The following is a 27,783-nucleotide window of genomic DNA, read 5'->3' on the forward strand; positions in this document are numbered from 1 at the left end:
TATTTCCGATAGTTTTAGGCTAAATGGCGCTAAATGGAAAGCACCGCCACAAATGACGGAAAAGTCCTCATATTTTTTCTTTGGCTATTTCGTGATTTTGATTCAGCTGTTTGCAATCTGTGTTATTCCAGCTGGCGCACCTCACGTTGCAATATTTTTCTTTTGTCATTTGCTGCCATTCGTAGTTTGGATTTATCGTTGTCTCCGTTTATCATTTTTGTCCCGTTTACTTTGACGGTACTTTCCCGTACTCAAATTTTCAATTAGCCAATCAGAAGCCGTGTCTACTGTCTTGATATCCTGCGATATCAAGTCACTGACCATCCTCGGAGACCCAGGGGCTGCCAGCCCCTGGGAATTTCGAATTATGTTTGAAATTCCTTTTGAAGGCTGGTTTCCACTGATACAAATTAACTCTGCTGTTGTATTCGAATTTCTGGCGGCAGAATTGCCTTGGTGTACGGGTAGGTATTAATAAATCCTCGTCATCAAAGCAGGTCACAAAAAGAAAGGAAAGGAAATTAATATCAGCTAATATCACCATGAGTTTTGTAGACAAACGCATTTCCGGGATCACACGAGGTGGAAAAGTACTTGGCCGTAATCGATTCTCTTTTTCCCTTTTCTCAGAGAGGCGAAAAATTCTGTGTTTTATTCACAAGGGAACGATCAGAAACAAAAATAGACTCTCATGTTTCTTGTCTGTTTTGTTTTGTTTTATTTAATTTTTTCCGCTATGAATTCTCTAAATATCGTCAGTAGTCCTTCAGCAAGGTGACAAAAACATGAGTGAGCCTGGGTTCTAGACCTAAGTCACATTGAGCCCGCGACAAATCAAAGATGCACGGACGGTGAAAAACCCTTGAATATAAACGCGACGAAGTGACGGCGTTGTTGATCAGACTTGAACTGTGTCTGTATGCTGTAACATTCTAAAGCTCTTCGAAAAGCTGTGGCTAAATTCAAGATTTCAACGCAGGAGCCACAAGTGACTCGATTCTTGGAGTAATTTTTTTCCTTTTCGTTGAACAGTTTTGAGGTAGACACGTGAGAAATCTTGCCTGTTGTCACAATCTTCGCGCGACCTGCCGGTAAAAACGTCTTCTCACGGCCGTTCAGAGTTGAATGGCTTTTGACCAAAGCATTTCCTGGTTTCAACAAAAGGTAAGAAAAGTTTTTTTTATTGTTATGGAACAGTACAAAATTGTTTTAGCCGTCTGTTTTCACGTTAGTTCCGGTGGAATGATCTTATTTACTTTCCGCGCAAAACCGAGCGACAGCCAAATTTTCCTGTAGCATTGGTGCCGCTGATTAACATGGATATTGTTAAATTAATTTATATCTCCCCTCGCTAAAATTATCCCACAGTTTGTGTAACCAGATACTTATTTTACGAAATACTGAAATTGAAATTCTTTTTGTTTGACAAAACAGTTTCACTGTAAGCTAGATGTTAACTTTCAACTGATTTTCATCACACTTAAACCATTCGAAAACTTCACGACACTTCACATTAACTTAAAACGATCCTGGTTTGCTACATAAATATCTATAGTTCTTTTCTTCGTAGAGTGTAGCTTTTATAGCTTTCTTCAAAATGTTTTGTTTGACTTGGAGTTTTATTTACCCAGTCAAAATTTACATAAAAGACCAAATGGAGTTGTGGAGTATTCGCTTCATGTACTTCTTGTTTTTGGGAATCGAGGATAATTGTACTCGCTTGATTTTGGACTAAATAAGCTTAAGCTTAAATTTGTTATTAAGACTTTTTAATCATCATATTGTTATGTAACCTACCTCTTGCTGTAACGATGGCAGTCTTTGGGTTTTTGAAACTTCAGTATATCATCGCCGTTCGAACAAAAAGATAAATAATCAACTTGTAAAATTTATCAGCTAGGCAGATGGCAGTTAGAATCTCTTATCTTGAATTTCTAATTGTTTAGGTTTTGTTTCCTCCGGTAAATCTACGTGGGGGTAAAATTGTGGGCATCTCGATAATTCTTAAATTTTGAACGGCAATTCTGGCCCTTATAAAATTCAATTTAAAAAAAAATGTTTATTTTAAGGTTTTGGTATTTTTCATCAGAACGGCGGACATCTGCACAGCTTCACTACATTGAGAAAGATTTGAATAATTATTTTACTGATTCATACAGATTGGGTTAATCAAATTTGTAAGTTAAAACAGATAAGATGCAGGGTTCTGGTTTGCGGAGTAACTGCATTATTTAATATTGGTCAGCTTTAGTGTGACACCAACATTGCTATTTATGGTGTCTTTTGCATGGTTTTATTTATTTAATATTGCTTAAGTACCTAATGCTTTTGGCTCAAATGTTTGTTCGGTTGCAAGTCCAAAACTTCATCATGTTTTTCAACTTTACGAAATCACCTGTTTGGATTGCCCAATTGTTCACGCTTACACTAATTTACAAAGAATTTACAAACCTCAAGTGACAGTCAGAATGGAATATCAAATTTTAACTTTAATTGGCATTTGCCGATTTAAATTAACTCACTTAATCCTTATCGGACAGCAATTACCTTGCTTTTATTGCCAGACATGTTTGTCACACTCTGAATCAGAGTGTTTATCTCTCAGGGGTGGTGAATGATAAATGCAAGACTTTGCGAGAAGGCGAGACTAGCATTTTACTTTGCAGGCTGAGACATTTAGGCTTCTTCAATTGTGAGACTGAGACTTCAGAGTGTTTTGATAACAAGGTTGAGATGTTCGGGTTCAAAGACTTTCAGACATCATTTATTTTATAAAAACAAACAAACAAATTGGGACCTCAAGACTTTCTTAGCCGTGCAAAAAGTGGAGACAGCAAGAAGAACATAAACACTAAAATAGCAAGATTTTTCAATGAAAATTTTTTGAGAACCATGAAAATGACCTCTGCCATGTTTCCTTTCCATTCCTCTTGCCACCCCATCAGTCTTTGAGAAATATTTCATTATTATTCATGGTAATGAATGATAAAGAAAACTTTTCCACATATGGAAAAGAACAGACAAAAGATCTTTCCGAATTTGGTTTTCAACCAAAGCAGCAGAAAAGCCAATAAAGCACACATAACTAATGTGCAAATGGTGTAGGTATCCAATTAAATGTATACAGTTACCAAAAGTTGTAATTGGATACCTGTTATTGGACACCCACATGATTGCAAACCGCTTGTGTGACAAACAGGAACGCTGAGAACCAGTCATGGTCAAGAATTTTGTTATAAATAGGGTTAAGACAAGAAACACATCAAAACCTGTCAAAAATTCTTACTTAGACGGGTGTTGTGGTCACATTTTGGGAGAAAATAATGCCAAAGGGACTAGAACTAGGGTACCTACTATAAGTGGCCTCGGATCTGTAATGATGTGAATTTATAAACTAGGTACATGTAGGTTTAAAGAAAAGTTTTCATATTAAAACAGAAAACTCATCGGATGAGTGACCCATCCAGACAGGTTTCTTATTCTCTAGTCAGAATTCGGCTTTTAACAAGTGTATTTTAATGTACACTTTTGATACCCCATAGCCATCATGACCTGTTTATTCTCACTGTAAGTTCTTTTTGCACCATTCTTGATGTCACTTGTGACTAGAGCTACCAGGACAGACATGGGTTGGAGAGGGGTTGCAAGTTTTTTTTCATCTTATTTTGCAATATTCTCTCAGATCAGATCTGTGTACTACATATACATGTAAGTTAGAAGTCTATGTTGTTGCCTGATGATTTATTTTCCCATGATAAATAATATTATTGATTTTCTTCTTTATAGCTTGGAAAGTATGATAAAGCTTCCTGGGAAAGATCATTTGAGGAACAAGAGCAGGAAACGGTAACTAATAACAATTTGTTGATGAACTGCTATTAAAGAAATTTTTTTATATAGAAAGAAATATAATACATGACTTGTGTATATATGAATTATTATCACACAATCAATGATCAACTGTCAAAAACCCAGTTAGTTGTGATTGCACCTTTACCAGTCCCACTTCCTGTCAGCATCTCTGACAGCTGCCATTTCTCATTACCAGTTGATACTGACTTGCCATGATTGATCTCTCTGTTTTACCTGACAGGGTTTTATTCATGTTCCAAAGAAACCTGGTGGTCTAAAACCAGAACTAATAGATGTTGATCTTGTGATTGGTATGTTAACATTTGTAACAACTTAGACCTGCAGTACCAAGGCTCGAAATAAGTGCCGTCCCATTGTCTGGGACAAGTATATCTGCCCTCTGTGCAAGTACATGTACATTGGCCTTTTCATTTTCACTTGCCAGATGGGCAAGGCTCCAGGCACGTCTGCCAACTGAATTTAAAAAAAGTAAACAAGACTTGCACAGGGCAAGTAACATATTTGAGAGCTGCTTGTCTTTAGGGCAAGCTGGAGTTTTTTTCAAGTCCTGGGGCCTGTTTCTTGAAAGCCCTGGAAACTTTTCAGGCCCGTAAAGCCATAGCAAAATCTCGAACCTTACAATTACAGAGCTGTTTTATTCACATATTCTTATTATGAACAGAGGTTACCTTCAAACAAGAAGTTTCAGGTGTATACACTTCTCTGTTTTTAGATACAAATGAACTAAAAATGGCTTTACGGGCCCGAAAAGTTTCCGGGGCTTTCAAGAAATGGGCCCCAGGTTACGTGTACACCTATATACCACCCTGTAATCTATTCAACAATTAGAATGTGAGCTTGATGTTTGTATCACACGATAGTTGACAAGGGCGCAGCCCGAGTCAACTATCACGCATAGAAATCGAGAGCAAATTTAATTGTTTTAAACCTAGTAGTCGTTCAAAACTTTATCTAAATCCTATTCAAAGATACTTCAAAAACACAAAGAAGCGGTCCCCAGTGCACCCTGCTATGCTACTCACTATCTACAACAGAATAGATAGTGAGCAGGATAGCCAATCAGAGAACGGCATTCACGACAGAACGCTAGTAGATTTATACTAAAACTCAATAGAAATTACATAACTTACGTGTATCGTGAACTGTTTAGGTTACAAATTTTCCATTTTTTTCTTGCAACATTTTCTAAAATCTAAAGGAAATGATTAAAGGGAATTTTTTTCTTCATAATTTTTATCAAGTTTCGAAACACTCATGACAGATTGGGAGAGCTCAAAAGAGCTGTGGAAATACAGTGTACTTGCTTGTGGCTTGTGTTCCACCCATAGGCATCTCCTTCCAATATTATACATGTACAGTGTGTATAAGCGCCTCCAATGCAATCTTGCACAGACTGTAGTATCTTGAGTTCATTAAAGCGCTGTACCACGTAATTCCAGTGCTTATTTTATTGAAAAGAAATAAACATATATCTCATCTTTAATAAGTGCTGACCTCTTTAATTCTTGAGTTACCAAAAGTGCATGTAAATTTGCACTCTGGGGCCTAAATTGAATCATTTCAGTTGAAAAGAACTATGAACATGTATTTCTTTGTGCTAGTACAGTGTATAGTGTTGTAGAAATCAAGGTCAGTTCTGTTGATGTGGACCACTTTATAATAGTCGCAAGTGCAGACTTCAACAGTACTTACATGTACTACATTTAATCTTTGCCTTATCTTTGACAATCAAAATTTTTCAAAAGTTTAGGTTTGGGGTAGGATTTTTAAGTCTAAAAGGTTTCTGTAGCTTTTGATTGGTCAAAGCAATCAAAAAGTGAAAGGCGCGGCTCCCTTGTGGTTAGTGCACTGGATTCTGCTTCTAGTTATTTCTGGCCAGAGTCATGGTGTGTAATTCTTGGGCAAGATTCTTTACTGAGTGCCTCTATCCCCTGAACCCTATAAGTAATTATTGTTGTACACCTGAGCAAAGTAGATGCACAGGATAACCCCGGGAGTACGCACACACGTACATGTATGTATTCATCCTACAGAAACCAAACACAAGCACTGCCCTGATAATTCATTTGGTTCAAAAATAGACTTTGCTTTAAATGAACATTGTCTACTAGATAGTATACTAAGAAAAAGATGATAATAAACCGTTTTCTTATTCTTGGTATTGGACTGGAACTAGCTCGCAACTGAGGCTAATGCAGGGAGTGTTTTCAAATGAAAATGACATTAATCTCTTTGTAATGATATTCCCCGCATGAGCCTCCATTGCAAGCTAGTTCCAGTCCAATACCGAGAATACAAAAATGGTCTATTTATCAAGTGGTGAAGATGGATGTACATGAATGAACAGTTTACATCACTTTTGTGGAATGGTCTTTTCAGTTTGATTATTTCTTGTTTGACTCATGATTAGATAATATACGTTATGACTTAATAATGAGTAACTAACTTAATACCACCGTTGTTTGTGCTTTAGGCTCAACATTTCCTAAGACAAAGCCAGTACATACCTGGTTTGCAGTTACACAGAAAGGAGTGATCAGAGTTCTTTTATTTCCTTTCTTTCGATCATGGTGAGATAAGATTTTATACTACATGTAGAAACAAGAGATTAAAAGTAATAGTTGTTTAATTAATCTTTTTCTTTTAATTTAACCAATTATCTTTTTAATTACCTTTTTACGGAACATTTTCCTCAAGCTGTAATATCAGGGATCCATATTCACAGTTATCTGGTTGTTCATGACAACTAGAAGATCAAAACAATTATACAAAAACTCAGCTGCTGGACGAGTTTAGTTTGACTCTATCAGAAAAAGAAAACACATAAATTTCTTAAATTTCGAGTTCCCTCGAAAAGCTTGTAAATCACTCGCCTAACAGCTTGTGATTTACTAGTTTTTCTTGTGTTCTCCCAACATCCCGCATGGTTTATTGGGCCAGCAAACCCGTATCTACAGAGTGGTTTATTGCTAAATATATTTTCAGTGTCATCATGACACCATTGTCAAGTTCAAAATGATTTAAAATTGAACTGTCACAAATAGTTTGCTGAGGGTTAATGAAATGTAAAAATTTATCATTTATGCAGTGCAATACAAATACATGCACAGGAGAACCCCGGTAGCTCAAACTTGGATAACGCAAACTCACCTGTTAACTTGAACCAAGTCCCATTTTCCCATGGATTTGACCCCACTTTTCAGTCATTTTAACTCAGTTAACTCAAACTCAGATAACTCAAATTCCCCGCTAACTTGAACTAAATTACGTTTCCCTTGATAAAAATTTACCCCGATAACTCGAATTCTGGTTCATGTAACTCACCAGGGATGTCATCCCATTAGCTTTTCTTGTTGTGTAGTTGGTAAAAACACTCAAAACTTACACCACAGCAATTTGATTTTAATTAGTGTGACCAACCGTTCACATATCTGACAGTCATTTCCCGATGTTATGAGTCCTACTGGATGCGGTGCCTTTAGCTGTCACTGTATACTGAAGTGCTGAAAAATCAGTAAACTATATTAACATGGCAAGTTGGATATTCAATCGGCCCCAATAAGTCAAAGCCCTGCTAACTCAAACTGTTTTTTGTTTCCCTTCAGAGTTCGAGTTACCGGGTTTCTACTGTTAGAGTTAGTTAAACTAAGTCTAACTGGATGTTAAGAGAACCCGTAAATGGCATTTATAACTGTATGGTTAATAAAAACTATTTTTATTCTTTTATTTTTTATGGGTTGATTTATTTATTTGTTTGTTTGTTTGTTTGTTGATTTCTTTCAGGTGGATACAGCAGTTATCTCCCAAGTTGTGGTTCCTGTTTTTGTTTCTTTATTTATGTGAAGTCCTGGTACTCATTATTTATTTACAAGAATGGGAATCGCACTGGAAGGTAAGTGGCTCACTACCCAGGGCAGAAAAAATCCAGGTCTGATTGCCCGGGGCAAGTAAATTTTCCTTTTGTGAAAGTGAAAACAGAAGTTCAGTGGCCCTGTGGGCAAGTGAAATTTAGTGTTATTAGTCTGAATGAAAATGTCAGCTTGATACATGTAAATGATAATTTCCAGTCAAAAGCTATTTCAAAACTCAAGACTGCAAGATTAGTTAACCACTGAGTTGAAAGCATGACTTATTAATTAGGAATCCACACAAGCATACATGTACTTTGTTTGTGTTTGTCCTCTGATTGCAACACTGGTCGCCATGTCAACAAGTAATATTTAAGTGGGGGCAAGTGAAAGCTGAAACTTACTAGCCCACTGGGCAAGTGACTTTCAAATTTTGTTCCTGCCCTGCTACTGTACACTGTACCTCAGTTATGAATTTTATGTTTAACTCACAGCCAAATATATAGTATTTTGGATGCTTTCAGAGAGGTGCAGTTTTACTTTGCCATAAAATGCCAAGCCCAAAAATTTTAAGGAGCTGTTTTGTGAAAATATCACAAAATCAGCTCTGTCAGTTTTTAAGTTGTCGATTATGTACAGTCAGAGCTCCACTTTTGGCCTCCTCTCCACAACAGCCACTTTTGTATTTCCCTGTGGGCTGTCCATACATTCTCTTCTGTTTTAAAGTCTCTACAATGGCCACCCCTCCACAGTGGCAACGGCCACTTAAGCATGATATGGTCATCATAGTACACCCCTACATGTACCTCTCCATGAAGGCCACCTCTTGACAACAGCTACTTTTCTCTGTCCCCATTGTGGTCATTGTGGAGAGGTTTTACTGTACTTCTGATGTAACATTTTTCTTTCAGCTTTATCACCAGGTGTATTTAAAGCAATATTTACATTTTTATTTCAGGTTGTAACATGGTCAGAGGCATGTGGACCTGCTCTGGTATGAAAAGTTGATCAAGCTGATTTACATGTAAAAGGCGCTGAGCTATATTAGGCCATGTTTTACATTTAGCTACATATCAACCCCAGGCAATATGAATTTAAAATGTTGTTCCATTGTGGTAGCAATCATTTAGAATGGTACATGCATGTATAGTACTTACCTGGGTATTAATAACAATAATAAAAATAATAATAATAATTATGATGATGATAATAATAATAATAATAATAATAGTAATAATAATAATAATAATAATAATAATAATAATAATAATAATTAACTCTTACCGACCACAGAGCGAACGCAGTGAGTCTATACACAAGCTGGAGGTCAAGATTCTCCCATACAGACCGACTTAGCTTGGTTAATAGGATGTTTATTATATGGCAAAGAAAAAAACTTTAATTTGTTTAATGAAACTGGTTTGCTGACATTTTGCTTGTGAACGGCGATGAACTTAACTTAAACCTGCCGAAATTTGCTCATTCTCTTTACTTTTTTTGTCATTAGGCTTTTTGGCACTTCCATAAATGATTGAGAAGAAAATAAAAGAAAATAGTGAACATTTTTGTATTTTAGTTTGCTACTTTTTCAGTGCAAAATGAAACCGGTCTAGGTGCCAGTCAAGATGGGAAAATCTAGACCGCGGTCAATATCGATTTCAGCCAATCAAATTCGTGAATGTGGTAGTTCCCAGTCCTTGTGAGACACAGCCATATGATAATAATGAATATTAAATACCAGTAAATAATAATTTTTGTAAGAATGTTTGTGATTTATTTTTAATTAACCACTCAAACAATAGGCTGCCTTGAAATTTGTTTGTCAATTACAATGCAAGTTTGTTTCACCTTTTCATGCACAGTTATTACATCCATGTAATGTTCCTGTTGCTTAATAATTTACAGATCATGGTGATGCTTGGAGTGTTGTACATGTACATGGTATCAACAGACTATTCCAGTTCATCTCAAAGACGAAAAGCCAAAACTATTAACAGAAGGTATTAATAAAAATGTTTTTAAAATCATATTGTTAGTAATACCAGTATAAAAGACCGTGTTTGATGACATTTCCAAACACCGAGAAGAAAGTCAAAAATACAATGTGCAGCAGAGTGTTTTTGAAGAACTTTGCGGTGTTTGGTAATGTGGTCAAACACTGTCTTAAGTGTTTGATATATCTTATCAACTGCATGTGAATAAAACTAAGGAGAAAATGGAGAAATAAAATTCTAATTAAAATCAGATATCTAAACATCGGCCATCAGGGTCACGTTTTCCTTTCTTTAAACTTGATGAATTATTGAATGAGTTTGAGAAGTAATAAGTAAACTCCATACTTTTAATTACAACAATAAAATCAAACCTTCCTCTCAAGAGCAAAAAGTGATTTTTTGTTATTGTGTGCATGCAATAATTGCTTGTGTTGAATAGTCTCTTCAAAATGATGACCAGTTTAATATTCTAATTAACAATTAGATCATTCGCTCTTGATTTCTATGAGGTGATAATTTATGAGGCCAAAGGCAGAATCAGCTATTCGCTCATAGAAATCAAGAGTGAATAATCTAATTGTTTTAGTAGACTTCTAACTGAAATTTACTTTGAATAATGGTGTCCAATTACTTCTTGATGTATTATTAAACTCTGTGACTCAGAAAGAACACTCTGTTTGAATTGTCATTTGAAATTAAAGTTGTGTGTGCGCACCATCATTTTTTTCAATAATTTCATTCAAGATTTATAAAGTCAAGAAACCATTAATTTTTTTCTTTTAGTTTTCTCAGGAATTTATATATCCATTTACGTTGAAATGATCCTTCAAAACTTTGTTAAAAACGAAAACAAATGTCGCCATTTCGTAGACCTCTGGCCACTGCACTCCAATGGCTGATAGTATATGAGTAGCTCAGCTAATTAGATTGCAGCATTTGCATCAGTATACTAGTACAATTCTACTAATAATTATAATGAGACTCAAACCAAAACTTCTCTGGTTAAATGAGAATGTGCTGCCCTACATGTATGTATCTCTCATTTGTGTAAAAGTCATCGGCTTCAAGCAAAAATTCAGTTTTTAATGGGCATTAAATTACCACTACTTGCACAATTTTCAAAATTTGGTTGGACAATGACCTACGACTGACTGGTATATTTCCAGCAATGTAATCTTAGGGGCTTACATATTTCATTTCATGTTGAACTCAGAAGACGAGCTGCCAGACAGAAAAGAAAAGGTAGTGCACAAGAGAATGGAGGAACAGTGCACCATGAAGTGCTTGCAGATGGAATAAGGCAAAGAAAACTACAGCAGCACCCCAACTCAGGACTTGGTACATTGTTTTTTTCATGAACTGTTGAATGCACTTTGTTGTTGTTGTTATTATTGTTCTGTGTGGTCATTGTTTTTTGTTGTTTGTTTCTATGATCAGTTTTTTGTATGTGGCTAAATATGATTTAGGCAAAGTTAGACTCAAACCAATGCAGTCAGTGGTTTCCCCTTTTACACTACGTGACTTGCAGGGTGGCCCTTTGGAGATTTGCAGGGCTGTTCTGTCATGTTGCATTGCACATATTGTGCTGCCAGCTGATCGTTGCGGATCATTTGCTTTGTATTTTGGCAAATCTTTGTGGATTCTCGCCCCTTCCCGTCCCTCCCTCTTGGTTGCTGGTCTCTAGGTAAGTATGGGTCAGGTAAGTTGTTTCCACTGATTCATTCAGTGTGACGGTGCCAGTTAGCGGCTGCTTTTGGGGGTGGTTCCCACTTCCAGGGTTGCCATGGATAACTCCCCTTCCGCTTACGGCTTCTGCTCCCCGCTAACCTTTCAGGCACCAGTTCCCAAGCTCATCTATCTGTAATGAGTTTAACTGGTGACTATGACAGCTTCAATACTTGCATGTACAGTATTTCAATATCAGTTCTTTTTTGACCGTAAAGGATTCTCGATGAGTTGCTGAGAACAATGAATCTCAAAAGTATTCACTTGACTGTTTAAAATCTTGATTATCTCTTTGTTGCACTGAGTTAGCTTGCACTGTTTACTTCAAATGGAATAAAATTGACAATTAATTTTTCAGAGATGGTCAAATTCCTGATAAAAAAGTATTACATTCCGCATTAGTCTGGTGGTGGTGGAAATTCATGCATAATAGGCATTTTTTTACTTTTCTTCCCAGACTCCAATAACAAGGATGCCATGGAAGCTGTAGAGAATATGGATCATTACAATGCTAAAGACAATGACAATGATAAAACAGAGGAAGAACTGAGTGAGAGTGGGGGGACAACTTCATCAACAACGGAGAGTGATGTGTCTGATGTAGAAGTGGACAGTAACGATGAAGATCCGTTTGCCTGGGATAAACAGGTCTGCCATTTGTTGAGGGTTTTAAATATTGGAAACTGTAACTTAGTCTTAGGAATTAGGAAAGCCGGGTAGCTTATCAGTGTCCATGTTTATTTCCAATTTATTTAGCATGTAGCACCCTCCTATACAGGCGTGGTGAACTAAATTATCAATGGTCAGTGCTTTCAACCTTGGATCAAGTGGTTCAGGTTTGAGTCCTGGCCAGAAACACTGTGTTGTGTTCTTAGGCAAAAGACTTTACTCTCATAGTGCCTTTCTCCACCCAGGTGTTAAAATGGGTACTGGCAAATTTAATGCTTGGGGTAACCCTATGATGGACTAGCAGTAGCTTCATGATACACAAACTGGAGATACGTGCTGGCTCGACACTTGGCTCGTATGCGGACTAGTTATCTAACCTTTTGTTACCCTCCAATGAAGCCCAATGTGTTCAATTGATGAAAATCTATGTTGGAAAATCCTTTGATAAATCGATAACAATCAATATTTCTTAATTAAATGTTATGGATTTTATAGAATGATCAATTGATAGAAATTGATACTCATTAACCATCGCTGTTTTTATGATTATATCGAAATTCATCATTTTATCGCCCTCAGAAAGTACCGTGTATTGTTGACACTAGTACATGTAGATACAAAACACTGCTTATTCGGAGGGAGTGTCTCAAGAACCAGCTATGTTTTGCCAATGCTCAGCCTATCATCCATTTTTCTTTGCTTGTCATGTACTTCAGTGTTAAGCTTGTTGAGACATATGAGTTACCCTTACGCCCTGGTCTCCCCAGATGGCCTAGCTTGTAATTCAGACTTGATATCCTTGTAAAACTGAAGTAAACGCATCAAACAGAACGACTTACATGTATATGATACTAAAGCCTTTGAACATATTGTGTGGTTCCAGATAAGATCCAGACCCACCCCAAGGGGGGTTACTGGAAATTCCAAGGGAGAGGGGATCTCAAAAGCCATAGTTTTTTTTGTTTTTTTTTGGGGGGGGGGGGTGGGGTTCAAGCCAGAAAACCTTCCATGGGAGGGTATGGATATTTTCTGGAACAGCACATTTATTTAATATGTTTTCAGACCAATGGATCTCCAGGACTGGAAAAATGTCCCACACCTCCACCCACTGCAGAAAAAGGTAGAATGCTCACTGTTGTTTAGTTCATTTCATTGCTCTGGTGACATACACGTGCCAACACATGCTTTTTTATAACTAATCAAAAGTTGTATGGTTTCCTCTTTTGACATGTAATACGTGGGTTACAAATTCCTCTTTCTACAAGGGAAAATTGACCATTTCTCTTTGCACTTTTCTTTCTCATGAAACCCTACCAGCTTTGCAGGGTGAACATCCTTGCAGTGGCCACCTTTATAGCAGCCTTTTAGGTCTTCCCCGATGTAGCCAACATTTAACCGTGATTTACTGTCAAGCCATATAAGTATAAGTGTGGAGGTGCGGTGGCCTCATTGATAGTGCACTCGACTTTGGATCAAGCAGCCCGGGTTTGAGCCATTGTGTTGTGTTCTCACAGTACCTCTCTTCACCCATTGGTGTACAAATGGGTACCATAGTCTAATGAAATCCTGGGGATAACCCTTAAATGGACTAGCATCCCATCCAGGGGGGAGTAGAAATATCCCTAGTCGCTTCATGCTGCAGAAACCAAGCTAAGCTCCGTCATGATGGGCCACTTGATTTGTATGCAGACTTTACCTTTACCATATAAGTAGGTCAATAAACTGTTAGTTTGGAACCTGAGTACAGTAAGAGTCCTACACTTTCCCTTGAGGGGTGGTCTTAATACACCCACCCATGAGTTGTCAGGACCCCACATTATTTTCTGCTGGAACAAGGGGAAAATTCTATAAGCACTTGCAGAATTTTATCACGTTTTCCTCTGATCATTGAAATTTTCCACTCCACAGTTATGGTTTCTATTTGGGAAGGAAATCAATGTAAAAAGGCTCAGCTCACCCTTATGGAGATCAGTGCCACTATTGCAAATAAAGTGGTAAGTCAATTGAACAATGCTAAGGAGGCAAATACAATACTACTGTAATTTGCTGGCAGAGTATCCCATGATAGCTTTTTGAAACAAGGAATAGCAAATTTGCTTGTTGTTGTCATTTGACTACAACTACCAGAACTCCTTTCGTTTTCTCTTTATTATTTTAATTTTGAATTCCCAATGGGGTTTAATAACAATTACCCTAATTAGCATAAGAAACAGAAAAAGTGAAGGATTCAGGAAGTTGTAGTCAAATGACACCATCATGCAAATTGCCTATTCAAAAATATGGCTGCTGTATAGGAAAAATGGCCTATTGCTAGCAATATGCTTTCAATGTCTTATGTTTCCTCTTTTGGCAAACAATATATTTTTTTTCTGTGGATTAGATCATTTGTATTTAATTGCCAGACATCAATGGGTCTCTGGTGTCACTGCAGGTTGAAATTCTAGTGGTCTAAGATTAATGTCATCAAAGGTTAAGTTTATGAGAAAAATAAAGCCCCCATCCCCTCAGAATGTGCATATGAGATGTGTAAAGGAGGGGAAATCAGTTACATTGCAAATTTTGTGTGACACCGACTTGTATAGGGGTGAGTGATTTCTTGAGGACTGGCACTCACAGGAAGACTGTAATGTGGTTTTAAGCTTGTGCAATTCATCATCTCCTGCAGCAGTTACTTTGACATTTCCCTGGCGTTATCTGCAAAATATTATGCCCTGTTAGATATCCTGTCTGAAGTTCTTCGGGTAACTGACTAACTCAGTTGTAAACATTGTTGAACACATTTTAGATGTATAATCAGTGGCGGATCCAGACCATGAGTTAAGGGGGGACGGGGGGGGGGGGACGTTTTTTTTGCTTGCCCTGCCAGCTTTTCTTTCTTAGAACTGTGATTTTTCTTTTTTTACCCAAAAAAGGGGGGAGGAGGGCGAGGGCTGGACTGCCGGTCCCCTCCCCTAGATCTGCCACTGATAATAATGTTGTACATCTATGCGTTCCTTTTTTCAACACCTTTGTTTTGAAGCCTCTGGTCAGTATTTAGTTTACCAGTCCAGAGCTTAGCAACAGTGTGGTAAACTAATTAAAAAATTACTTACACACTTTTATGTTTTCATTTCATTTAGGATACTCACAAGAGCCACACAGGTTATGTACAGTTTTCTGTTGTGGTCTCTGTGTTGCTAGCGTTTATTCCGTTACTTTTTCGCCTCTACAATACAACAGTAAGTTCTTTGGCTGTAGCTTAGACTGCCATTCTATTTGTTGCTATGTGTAATGTCCATAGGCTTATGACTGACATTTCAGTCATTCAGTTGGCTGGCCACTCTATCTATCTGTCTGTCTGTCTGTCTGTCTCTATCGAAGTCTCAGTCGGTTAACCCGTCTGACAGTCAGTTAATTGATTATAATCTTCATTATGAGAATTACATTATTAATTAATAATATCAATTAATGAGTAGGGATTTTCAGTGATCATTGTTAATGGCAGCTAATTAAAATTATCTTTTTCTCTCTTGTTTTAAGGGGAATATTGGAAACCTATTAACCAATAATACAGAAGATCTCTTGTGCAAAATGTTTGGGTATTCAATGTGGTACGTATGTTAAATAATTCATATGCTGTTAGTAGTTACCTATTTTCATGCATTGCTTAATATAGTTCTTACGCAGCTCTCTGGCGCTCAGAAGGCGTGCCGGGACTGGTATTTGACTTCCAGGCTACACCTTGTCGCGTTTAGGGCCCTAATCTTCCATTTTTTTTAATGACGTTCAATCTTGTCTCTTTGTAGGTCTCGTGTTATTGTGGTCATTAGCATGTTGGAGAGGTTCTTCCTTAGTTTCTCGTTTTTCTTTCTGCTGTGTGTTGCAGAGAAATCTTACAGAGAGGTCAGTGAAAGGGCTTTGATCAACAACAAGATTCTCATTACTTGCTGTAATACTTTCTCAGTAATTTTCCTCGGGAGAGTTTGGTTTTTGATCAGGAATCTATTCCTGATACGATTAAGTCGTTTGTTAGACTCATAATCTGCCTTCTTGAGTTTGATACGAAATGGTAAAGGAAAGCTAGAAATCCATCCCTATCTAGGAAATTTACCATAAACCAAACGGTGACTGGCTAAAAATGCTACAATTGACTTTGATTGATGGCATGTGCTCACGAGGTTTTTAACCAATCACAGATAAGCAGACGTTATGGCATTCTCTACAATACCGAATACAAAATTATGTAGATGTATCTTGCCCTTGGTATATTTATCACGGAAGCAGGAAGAACTTTGTCCTTCAAAGCGTAGAATAGGGTATGTCTAAAACTCTAAACGGCAATTTGTACTGTTTTTGTTGTACATTGTTAAAGTGCCACTGAAACGAAATTTTCGTACTCTCTTTTTTTAGCCCAATTTATAGTTTCAAACGTGCTTAAAATAATGGTGAACTTTATTTCTGTCAAATCCTAAAGGAAAGTGCTCTTTTTAGCTGCTGAAATCGACTTTTTGGAGCAAAACTGTGTCCGGGCTCTGGAACCGAGTTTAAGGACCTTGTGACGTCACTGGTTGTATTCACGCAAGAAGCGCTTAAGATTCTCTCTTGTTTTCACTTGATTTATTTAAGTTTATTCTTCATATTGTCGATACCTACTAGTTTCCTACCTTGTAATTTCAGTCCAGCCTTGACAGGAAATACACATCATAAACGTTGGAGGGCGCCAAAGAATGTAGATTCACCAAAATGAATGCTACAGATTAGAACAGCTCAGTATACTTTTCAAACATCTTGAGTACTCGATTGGAGATTTCGAAGACGAGTGTGGCAACTTTTGTATCACGTCCTGAAGCCTAAACACGATATTTCGTCGTCTGTTTTCAGCCTGGTTCTGAAATTTGGATTCTCACGTTTATCTAAGGTCTATTAACAAGGTTCGAATATATCCTCGGCAACTTTGCTACATTAAAAGCCGTAAGCGCATCAGCCATCCGCACAATCATGAAGTTATTAACGGTCCACAAGCTTTGAGTCGAGTACTTCTTTGCACACAGAGAGCATCTTTTTATGATACTAATAAGTGAGAGTTCTTGTGGTAGACAAAATGTATCTTTGAAAATTGTGATCCGCAGCAGGGTTTGCTTTATCGCCGCATACGTATCAGTGTAAACAAAGTGGGAATTTCGCTTCTCTTTTACACGTATCTCCCAATTGTAATATTTCACGGCCGATGGATAACTTGGAGTTCTTTAGCACATACTTATGTCTATGATCTTCATTTAATAGTATTCAAGTTCAAAGCAATTCGTTAAACGTCACTAGTTTGCTAGCCTGCAGTGCAGGCGTCTTATTGGCGCGAGTTAGCGTTACAACCTTGCGACCGCCTTTTTAGACCGCCATGTTAGACCGCCATGTTAGACGGTGGGGGATGGGGGAAGGGAAAAATGAGAAGAGATTTTCTTCGCTCCACCCCTCCCCTATCCTTCCTCTTGCCTATCATTCACCCCCTTGGTAAAACTTTCTTTCTCTCCCCAGTCTTCCACTACATGAAAAATTCAAGATGGCGGCTAAACTTTTTACGCTGTGAGCGCTCGCTCGAAAAAATTTCGCCTGCTCTGCAGGCTACTAGTTTGCACTCCTTTCGAAGGTTTATTAAACAGAATTTGAACTAATTTGCATATATGACCTTTCGCCGCCGACATTGTCACGCTTTCTCTCGTTTCCTGAAAACATATAATTGTAGGGTCATGGCAGCTAAGTTTACCTTTATAGTTTAAATTCGCTCCCTCACATAAAAGAAGAGGGTTTCTTAAATTGTTGCTGTTGTGATAACTTGTAGGATGTAGCAGATACAACTAGACTAAAGGTCACTGTGGCACAGTCTCGTCCGCGGTGAAACTCACAAAGCGTCCGGTTTCCTCGAAGCGAAGCGACTCGAAAACTCGAAACGTTGTTGCTACGATTCGTGCAGCAGCACTGCGGATAATATTTTCAAAAGCCGCTTTCTCTTGTTTTCATGTCTTTTAACTTTATGAGTGTAGATATTGTTTAATTGAGTGCTGGCCATTTCACTAAGAGTCCCGATCATTTTGCGATCTAAGAACTCCCACTCGTTTGCTTGCTTACATAAAATATCCAATTAAATAGACTGAAAAGCCCCAGGATCGACTCTCCACCTCTTCATGTCTAAGGCTACAGTTATTATCTGCTTTACAGCCCTGAGATGTCCTTAAGATGTTTTTTGGGGGGCTTCGAACAGTATTCTCTTCTCCCATAATCACTCTAAATTTTCAGCGGGGCATGAGAGCAATACAACCAGTGACGTCACTAGGCTGTTTTGGCCGCGCCAAGATGGCCGCCAATTTTGGGCTTAACCAGCCAATTTCGAACGGCTGAAAAAGCAGTTTTCGCTTACCGTATGCGAAAAAAAAGTCTGCAGTGTTTCCAAGTAAGGTTGAAACGTTATTACTAAGCAAAAATCTCACCTACGAAAATTTCGTTTCAGTGGCACTTTAAGCTGCATTTGAATAGTGTCTGCTTTCATGAAGTTTGGCTGCAGTAACAGTTGAAATTACAATCAGTTGATTTTTTTTTTGCTTCTCAAACCGTTTCAGCGTTGCCTGTACGCTAAATTATTTGGTTGGCTTACGTCTTCAAGGAAGTCTCGCCGAGCGGGATTACCTCACTTTCGTCTTCACAAAGTGCGAAATATAAAAACTTGGCTGTCACTAAGATCACTGTTAAAGGTGAGTTCACACGTCACAGCAAGTAATTCAGTCCTAGATTGCGGGAGTTTCATTAAGGACTGGGCACTAGGCAAACAGACCAGTTGTGGGGAGGATTTTGCCCGCATGGTTGACTATCTAGAGGAGCGAACGTTTTTCTTATAAAGATAAGCTCAGTTCAAAACGTTTTGCCTGCCTATGGAAACCAGTTGCCCTCCTGCTAAAAACGTTAATGAACCCCTGCAGAGTGTTCAGTAGAGTACGTGATAAACCCGTTTAATGTAGACTTGAGGTAAAACACGTTTAGTGGCTGGTGGATTGTACAAAAATTGTTTCTTTTTGCTACTTTTAATTAAGATATTAGCCACACTGAGAGTAATATATATCTTAATGAAATTAACCGATAACCCGGCAGCAAAAAGAAATTTGTAGGAATATTATGTTTATCTTACGTTTAAAAAAAATACAAGAATACAGTAGTAAAAGTTAAACTATAAAATGCCCTGTATGTTAGTCTATAGGTGGGTAGCCATAAGGGAACTATACAAGGAGGATTTTTTAGTGCCATTTGTCTTGTTTGTATTTACTCGGTTGAATTTGAGAAGTATTCACAAAATTACTTGAAAAAGTTTTAATCCAGTGACCTTATAGTGACTTCAGTTGTTTTGAGAACAGGTAAATAAAGCTACAAACCAGAAAAACGAAGTAGTAAGACAAGGTGGCACGGGTAGAAAAGGAAATGAATCAAGGCAGCCCCCTCCCTCCCTTCCTCCCTCCCTTCGCAATTCCTCAGCGTAACCCGATTTCCCTTGAGCTGTAACTTTCAACTGTTGTGTGTATTTCAGAGGCGAGGTCCTCAGAGATCTGTGGACATGATTGTGTCATCTTCCTTCATACTGGGCATGATCCTGGTCATTCTGATGTGTGTACAGGTTAGTACATCCCTTTGATCTCTCCCGCGCTGTAAAGAAAACTTAAACTCGAGCATGGATCGCGTTTGCGCACATATCATGCGTAATTACATGTGGTTTGTCGAACAAACTCAACTTCTCTGTCGTCCAAACGACAGAAGGAATTATGTTTCACTCACGTGACATAATGCCCCCAGGAAATGAACCCAAAGAAAGGAATCTGTTTCTGGACGTTATTCAACAAAAGGAAAAAAATTCTGACGACACGACGTGGCGCAAAGCCAAAATGAGTTGTCTTTTTGTGAAAATGGTATGAGAAAGGACTCCCATCTAATTTTTTTCCAATTACGCAACCGAAAGCGTCGGACTCGAGTCGTCTTTGAACGGTAGCGTCCAGTAAAATGACCCTAGTAGTTTCGGATTCTGTTTGACCAATCAGCATCACACGAGTACTTACGTCAGCTTGTCATGATGAGGATACGTAATGTTGCCTGGCAACGTCTCTTTCGAAATTGCAAGAGCACGCATGTCAACTTGTCATCACTGATCAGGCTAGGTAATGTGTAGCGTAGCAACGCATCTTTCCAAAATCGCGGGCTTTTTGAGATCCTGATCACAGTCCGACCTGCTTCATGCTATGTGGACTACAGATTTTTTACGATTTGCGATAAGTTTCTTTTGTCGTTTCTTTCTTGCTGTAGAGTCGCCTCTTTTGTGTTTAGCAGTTGAGTTATTTAGGTTCCTGTCTCTTTGCAGCTTATAAAAGGAAACGAAAAGGAGAGATTTCTTTCAATATTATTTAACTGGGAAGTGTCTATATGGTGAGTGAACAGTTGTGTTTTGGAAGTAAAATTATTGAATTACCCTAGTCAGTCGTCAATCGGTCGGTCGGTCGGTCAGTGAATACAACAACAAACAAACAACAGCGACTCACTGTGTTAGTGAGCCAGCCAGTCTAGTAATAGCGGAGCTCCGGCGGCCCGAAGGGCCGCCAACCGGAGCCCCATATTCATATAGGAAAGAAAAGGAAACCCATGAGTTGATTTTCTCATGGTTATCATGGCTAGCGGTATTGCTCGTGGGCGCGTACGCACGACGACGACGACGGAGTCGCGCAGCATGGCTGCCATACTCCAAATACAGAGACATGCAGCCTTGGTTTACCGTGTACTTCTTTGACATTGGACATCCATGTTGTGATCAGTTGACACCTGTCAAAACAAGGTATCCGCTGACCAGTATCACGTGACCATAACGTGGGCTCAAGTTTACAGCTCATCGACGTCACGTGTTTTTTTGAAGTTGACCGCTGACCAAGTGTTGGTTTTCGATTGGATCGTGGGCTCAATTCAGGTTAACTTGAAAACAGGGCAGGATTGTTCGGAAGCCGGTTAACGCTAACCCAGGATTAAAAGTTAACCGAATTATAACTTTTTCTTCTATACAAATGTTTTTTGCTGCTTTGTTTTGTGTATATAGTGATTATTAAAACTCAAAACAGAAGGCTAAACAATAAACAGAAAACCTCACCGCAAAGTTACAAAACTCAAATCACAATTCTACCTTTTTCTGGGTTAGCTTAATCGAGATCTGAACAACCCGGCCCAGGAGCTACGCTTTTAGGCTGGCCTAAATCTATATATTAGTAACGACTTTTGTTATTGTTACTCGCTCGCTAGCTTCCTCAGTTTATTTTTTTATCCGTAAATTAACCCGTCAATCAATCCACCAATTAATCAATCAGCCAACTAACATGATATTGTCTTAGCATACTTGACAAAGATATTAGCCTTTCGTTATTGTGCATCAGTTGTCAATGTTTACATGTTTACTTTTGTTTTTCTCACAGGTGCCTTGTGTTGTCAGTTTATGTTCTACGGTTCATGACCCTGGGATCGAAGATCAACAGTAAATTCACAAATACTTCAGGGCTGCTTACAGAGCAGGTCAGTAAAAAAAAAAATTCAGGTATTATAATATGTTACACTGATCACAAATGTGCTTTGCATGTAGGTAACGTTAGCTGACCAACTTGGCTTAACCAGCCTTGCCTGACCATGAATTTTCGCAAGAAACCCACATAGGCCTTAGATACTGAGTATAACTCGTAGGATATTTGTCAGTATATTACAAATAACAATATTTTTTAGAGAGGAAGCCTCATAAGACGATCAGCCCTAGCTGGTTTTCATACGGGTCCTCTATCCTGGTCAAATTAGAATTTGGAGATGTTGTTTTTTGTGGAGGGAGGAAAACCGGAGAACCCGGAGAAAAAACCCTCGGAGCAAGGCGAGAACCAACAACAAACTCAACACGCATATGGCAAAGGGCCAGAATTAAACCCGGGCCACGTTGGCGGGAGGCGAGCGCTTTCACTAGTGCGTCATTCCTACTCCCTTACTGATATCACGAGAAAGCATTGTATATCTGTTGTATGTAGTTTATCCTGCTTTTTGGGCGGGAAACAACCGAACGCTCTGATGAACGCAGCGTATTTTGGCGGGGAACCGAACACCGTTTAGTTACATTCAACCGATGAGATATCGTAAAACGTGTGACAGTTTTCCAGCATTCTGATTCATCATCGTTCTCGGTTCTCCTGGAAAACCGCGTCTTATTAACCTTATTAGTTCAATTTATCTTCTTTATTCGTATGGTGGTGAAGGACTAAATCTTGATATCAGACCAATTTAGTTTCGCTTGTCTTCCTGATATGTCACATTAAGTATTTAGAAACTTAAGGTTCTGGGCTGTTCTTTTTGTGTTGTAGATCAATCTCTACCTTCAGATGGAAAAAGCCCCTCACAAGAAAGAAGATTTGACAATTGCTAACCACGTGCTCAAACTAGCCTCGAAACTTCTTAAGGTAACTCTGTCTAATTCAGTATTATTCGTTACATTTACTGCCGTAAGCGGAGTTTTTATGGAAGGTACATATGTCGAGGATGATTCGAAAAGTATGTTGAGGGTTATTCCAACTAGTCTTTGATGTATTCACGTTAGTAGATTAAAGAAGAAGGTTGTGGTGAAGGGAAAGTCTTCACATATCTCCTGTCTTTCAAACAAGACTAGCGACAAGGGGTATTGCTGCCTCCCCACCCCCCGTCCTCCACCCCACCGCACCCCACCCCTGAGTCAGATTAACTGTGTTTTTATGAAGTTTCCTTAACATCAATTTGGCAGCCTGAGCGGAGAGAGAAACCATGAAGCAAATTACCTTGACATAGTTGACAAGCACATACTGCTTTCTAGCTCAGTGTGTGTGTGGTACTAACAGTGGCTTATCTTGACAGGAAATCGAGAGCCCGTTCAAGATGTCAGGACTGTCCATGAACCCTCTTCTGTATAACATAACTCGTGTGGTAGTACTTTCTCTGTTCTCTGGAGTCATGTCTGACCTACTGGGATTTAGACTAAAGGTCAGTGAAATACTGCTTGGCTGAATTTAAGCTCGTTTGAGAATTTAAGACCTTTTATAAGACTACCGTGCGACGGCTGCGGTTGGGTTTAGGTGTGTGTCTCTAAGAGTTCTGGATGAAACACGAACGCTGTAAGGGTTTCTTGGTCTAGCTGTTATCATAATGATCTGCAGGCTCGGGTTGTTCGAAGGGTGGATAACGCCATCCACCGAATATATCACTATCCATTGGATAGCGTGGTTTGTTTTGTTAACTCTTTTCCACTGGATAGCGATTTATCCGGTGCATAGTGTTATCCAGCCTTCGAACAGCTTTGGCCAGGAAACCCAAAACGAAGTGAGAGGAAAATTCAGCAGCTAAAGTAGTTTCTTGTCGTCAAAATGAGCTCATTAGCTCTCTAAAATGTTATGTACATCTATACTATGATGAACACTAGGCTGAATGAGCCAGTTACATACCTTAGCATATTTTGTAAGATGATAAGAAACGAGCCGGAGCTTATCCCGGTTTCTGTGGCATGAAGCGACTGGGAGTATTTCTACTTCCCCCAGGATGGTCCCTCCCCCAGGATGAAATTTGCCAGTAGCCATTTATACACCTGGGTGGAGAGAGGTACTGTGAGACTAAAGTGTCTTGCCCAAGAGCACAATATAATGATCCCTACTAGGGCTAGAACCCATACCGCTTGACCCGGAGTCCAGCGCGCTCTCCATTAGTCCACCGCGTCTCCTGGAACCTAGTCTGAGTAGAGCTACAAGATTGCTCGTCAACACTTCAATGATTTATATGTCTTATTTTATTATTTTTAATTTCAATTCTCATTTCTAGGTGTGGAAGATAAAGACGTAGCAGTAGGCTGATGGAAAGGCAAATTATTCATATTAGCTTATCACACACATTTATTTTTTTTCCTTGTAAAGAAGGTTGTAAAGATTTTATTATAACCAAGTACAAAGTGGAAATTACATTGATCACGCTTGTTAAGACTTTCTGCTAATAGTTACCTTCGCTAGCCTTTCGTTGGAACCTCGTGTAGATGGCAGCTATATACAGGGTTCGGAGAGTCTGGAATTCGTGAAAAAGTGTAAAAATCTGCAAACTGGAAAAAGTATGGAAAATAAAGATTTAGTCGAAAAAGAAAATGGAAAGAAAGGTCGAGGTTTTTTTCCTTTGTTTCTTTTTTTTTCCAAGCAACAGCAAGTGCTTAAGACGGATTCCGTTCAAAGTTCGAGCAACAAGTGAAAAAGTTATCTACTGAAAATCTACTCATAGCCAGGAGCACATCACCAGGAGCGTTCAACTACCACATATTCCTTTCACGGCGCTTGCACAGACTGATCTATTTTTAGTTTGAATTTACTGCGAATTCAGACCCCCGCAAGAACCTCTGTGACCAGTCACGAGCACGGACTTAATTATTCACTGGCGTCATCATTTCATCGATAGATTAAAAAGAAAACAAACATTTTTTTCCTTTCCGATGCTCGCTCACGTAGACCGGAACTGACCTATTTCACGGAAAAAGAGGCCTAGACCAGTCTGTGAAAGTGTCGTGAAATTGGATTAGTAAGGAAGTTGTACGCTGCTAGTGATGGACTCCTATCATAGCACGGTCACATTTAAAGTACTATTTGAAACATCTTGAGCACTTACATTCATTAGTTCCAAGTGACCCTACGATTAAATTCTCAAGCATTCTCCAGGAAGTTAACCTTAAACCTCGTAAAAATGCTGAAAGCGTGCGTTATTTTGGTTTGAAGTGACGTGAAACGTCCGTTTTAGTTGAAATATAGATACCTTCAAATTCAATTTTCTCTCGAGGGTCAGCTTGAGCGTTGAAATCTCGATAAGATTCAAAATGTTACCAAGCTATGAGGTTTTTTCGGTAGTTTTATTTTTGCCTTTATTGCTCGCATGTTCAGCGTAAACCGTCCTAATTCCTTAGTGAAATCCTGGTCAGTTAGTGGAATTTCATGAAATTCCGTCTTAGCCAAAACGTTCAATCGTAGAATCTCGAGAACTCCCTCCCCCCACTCCCCTGGCATTACTATCCGGTGTTCGGCCACATTGCATAGTGGTTACTGTGCGTTCCCAGTACATCATGGTTCTAGGAGTGTGATTGGACTCAAAACCTTGTATCTGGAAAAATAACATAAAGGTTTGGAAAAAGTATGGAAAACGTCTTGAATTTTCGTATAGAAATGTGTACGAACCCTGTATGTGAAGCCGACGTGTTCAAATGAGAGATGCATCATGCCGAGAGATACGCGAAATGTAAGTTTCTGCCAAGTAGCTAGCTAGCTGTCATGGTTATGGCACTAGTTTTGCACGAAGTGCAATTTAGAGTACATCCTAGAGCAGTTTTCAATTTAGTGTCGTAAACCAAAACCAAAGTAATCAATCTAGCCAATTACAAAGGGCACGGACAATTCAGTGAATCAATCAAAACTCAAGCTTATTACGTGTAGCTGACGCAAAGCGCGGGAAAACGTGCGCAAACGCGTCACGGTCAGTTTTGGCTTTACTTCTGATTGGATGAAAATGTGGCGCGAGTTTTTTAAGGCAATGGTCATTGGCCAGCGTAGTAATGGAAAACCAATTACTTTTCGACTCTCAAATGAAGACTGCTCTAAAGTGCAGTGTAGCGTAATTCGTAATGCAGGTAATGGACTGCAGGTAATTCAAAGTATAATTTGGCGGCATATGATCTGAAAAACCTATGGTAAGCGCCTACGCAGGGTTAGTGTGAAATTGACAACATTTTACGACATGAGCTCCGATGTGATCATATCGATATATCAAAATTTAGAAAAAGTTAGCTGCTGTAAAAACTTCATCATACCCTCCCTCTTTTCTTTTTTTCAATTCCTGTCTTTAAGTCCTCCTTGCAAAATAAGCGAAAACAATTTATGAACAGGAATTTTTAAGCATGCTACGAACAAAATGTAAAGTGAGAAATTTCACGAAAAAAAATTATTTTTCTGTAACATTTGAAACAAGTACACTTTGCGTTAGGTGGTTGTAGCGTGACATTAGCGTGACATTTTTGTTGATCAGTAGGTCACGCTACGAACCTTACAAGGAGCGTTATGTGCAAAGTGTTTTCTTTTTTCAACTTAGTAAGTTCGGGGGCTTCACTAATACATTGTTGTATTTTTGCACATGTTTTTTATTTAAAGTCTTTCTCATGTATGTGTTGTTTATGAGCGGGCAAATAAACCCGCTAAATTTTCTCTCGGAGTTTGAATTACATAAGCTTCTAATGCAACTGCCTGCGTCTGGTCTAGCGTACTCAAAAGTAGAAGTTGCACAGAACTAGCTCGGAATGAGTTGGTGCTGTATCCTGTGATGGTTACGAAGTGTCAAAATGTTAGTTTATTCAGTAATTTTTTTTTTAAGGCCGGCATTGCGGTAGTGATGTTAGACGACTTGTTTCCATGGTGACAATATATAAAGAACAAAACTTTGATCCCAGGCCCTCTGTGTTTATGCTCTCAGACCTAGAACTGGCAAACTGAAACTTAACTCCTTTAGTCGGTAATTTGTAGCTTTTGGAACAGAAGGGCCGTAACGTATGCTTATACAAATATGCTCGATATTTCAATTTGCAAAATAAACCTACGGAGCTAGAGAGAGGAAAACAAAAAACAAATTAAAACGTTAGGTTTAAAGCATAGTAGCTTGACCAAGTTTGACTAAATTGTAATTGTCACTGAAAAAACACTCGTTGCACTATAAATGCCACTCAGTACTATGTGGCTCTTAGGTAGCCTCTCACAGGAATATCCGTGTTGTGGATTTAGTGTTAGTCCGTTAAAGCTGTTTTATTTACTCGCTTGAGTACTTTTGTTGATTTCTGTTTGCTGTCTGTGACAGACTACAAGTTGAGGGTTGTGCATATAGGCAAGCAAATAATGAAGAGTGTAGACTCTCTTGATAAATAATTAAAAACACTGTTACAGTCTTTGTCTTTACCTCGTTCATTTCTAATTTGTAACAGTCAATAGTTAACCGGTGTTGTCGGTGTATTGTCTTAGTGAACAAGGGCAATTCCCCTGCAAACAACATTTTGGCCCAGTGAATTGCCAACCAGGTCCAGTACCTGAATGCATAAAAGGCAGTTTACCACTCCAGCAGGAGATAATTAACTAACTTTCAATTTCTCTGCATAGTCAAATGTTAAGTTGTGTGAATTGTATTGCTTTTTTTGTTTGTTCTTGTCAAATTGTTCCAATTTTTTTCTTGCTCTTTATTTTCCTCTTTGTCTTTCTCGTTTTCTTTGTCTCTGTATAAAACAGCCTAGCCTCAGGCCGGTCCACGCTACGCCAGAGAAATCTGAAACCGAATCAAATCAAATGTCCCATCCCCCCCCCCCCCCGGCTCCGCCACCCACACTACGCCGGAGAAGTTTGAAAAAGCAACAATCACCGACCATTTTCAGTGGATTTGTGTTTGAGTAAAACTAAGTCAGGGAAATCACATCATTATCGTCATGCCATCGTTTTTGAAAAGCTCCGTTTAAAAAACGTTTTCCGTCCATACGAAAACACAAAGCCGGCATTTTCAAATTACTCCAGTTCGAAGACCGTTTTCGAAAAGCTCCGCTTTCGTGACGGATTACTGTGGACTGTAGGGCTAACCGT

The 27,783-nt window shown here is 38.7% G+C and overlaps 1 protein-coding gene across 2 annotated transcripts; it reads left to right on the top strand.

The window, feature by feature from the left end:
* Positions 1-815: 815 nt before the first annotated feature.
* On the top strand, positions 816-27,104 carry LOC110041548 (protein PHTF2-like). Of its 2 annotated transcripts, none has more exons than XM_089299066.1 (21): positions 816-1,164; positions 3,787-3,846; positions 4,094-4,163; positions 6,347-6,443; positions 7,657-7,765; positions 8,680-8,715; positions 9,627-9,721; positions 10,929-11,053; positions 11,898-12,088; positions 13,172-13,229; positions 14,018-14,103; positions 15,229-15,327; positions 15,629-15,699; positions 15,895-15,991; positions 18,700-18,831; positions 19,656-19,742; positions 20,478-20,542; positions 21,571-21,667; positions 22,492-22,587; positions 23,015-23,140; positions 23,969-27,104. In XM_089299066.1, the coding sequence occupies exons 1-21, from the start codon at positions 1,126-1,128 to the stop codon at positions 23,987-23,989; spliced, it is 1,857 nt and encodes a 618-aa protein (XP_089155192.1). In that variant the 5' UTR covers positions 816-1,125; the 3' UTR covers positions 23,990-27,104. The 2 variants fall into 2 exon arrangements, with proteins under 2 accessions (XP_089155192.1, XP_089155193.1); XM_089299067.1 differs by having other exon boundaries at positions 10,932-11,053.
* Positions 27,105-27,783: the final 679 nt, after the last annotated feature.

This window comes from Orbicella faveolata, unplaced genomic scaffold (assembly GCF_042242905.1).
Source record: "Orbicella faveolata isolate gen_17 unplaced genomic scaffold, um_ofav_v1 contig_34, whole genome shotgun sequence".
NCBI classification, from domain to species: Eukaryota; Metazoa; Cnidaria; class Anthozoa; order Scleractinia; family Merulinidae; genus Orbicella; species Orbicella faveolata.

What these genes read in the sequence shown, in the direction of transcription:
- LOC110041548 (XM_089299066.1), top strand. Translation starts at nt 1,126, where the DNA reads ATGGCTTTTGACCAAAGCATTTCCTGGTTTCAACAAAAG. An exon ending in GCCAAAACTATTAACAGAAG is followed by an intron (nt 9,722 to 10,928) that starts GTATTAATAAAA and finishes TGTTGAACTCAG; the next exon opens with AAGACGAGCTGCCAGACAGA. An exon ending in CACTAAGATCACTGTTAAAG is followed by an intron (nt 18,832 to 19,655) that starts GTGAGTTCACAC and finishes TGTGTATTTCAG; the next exon opens with AGGCGAGGTCCTCAGAGATC.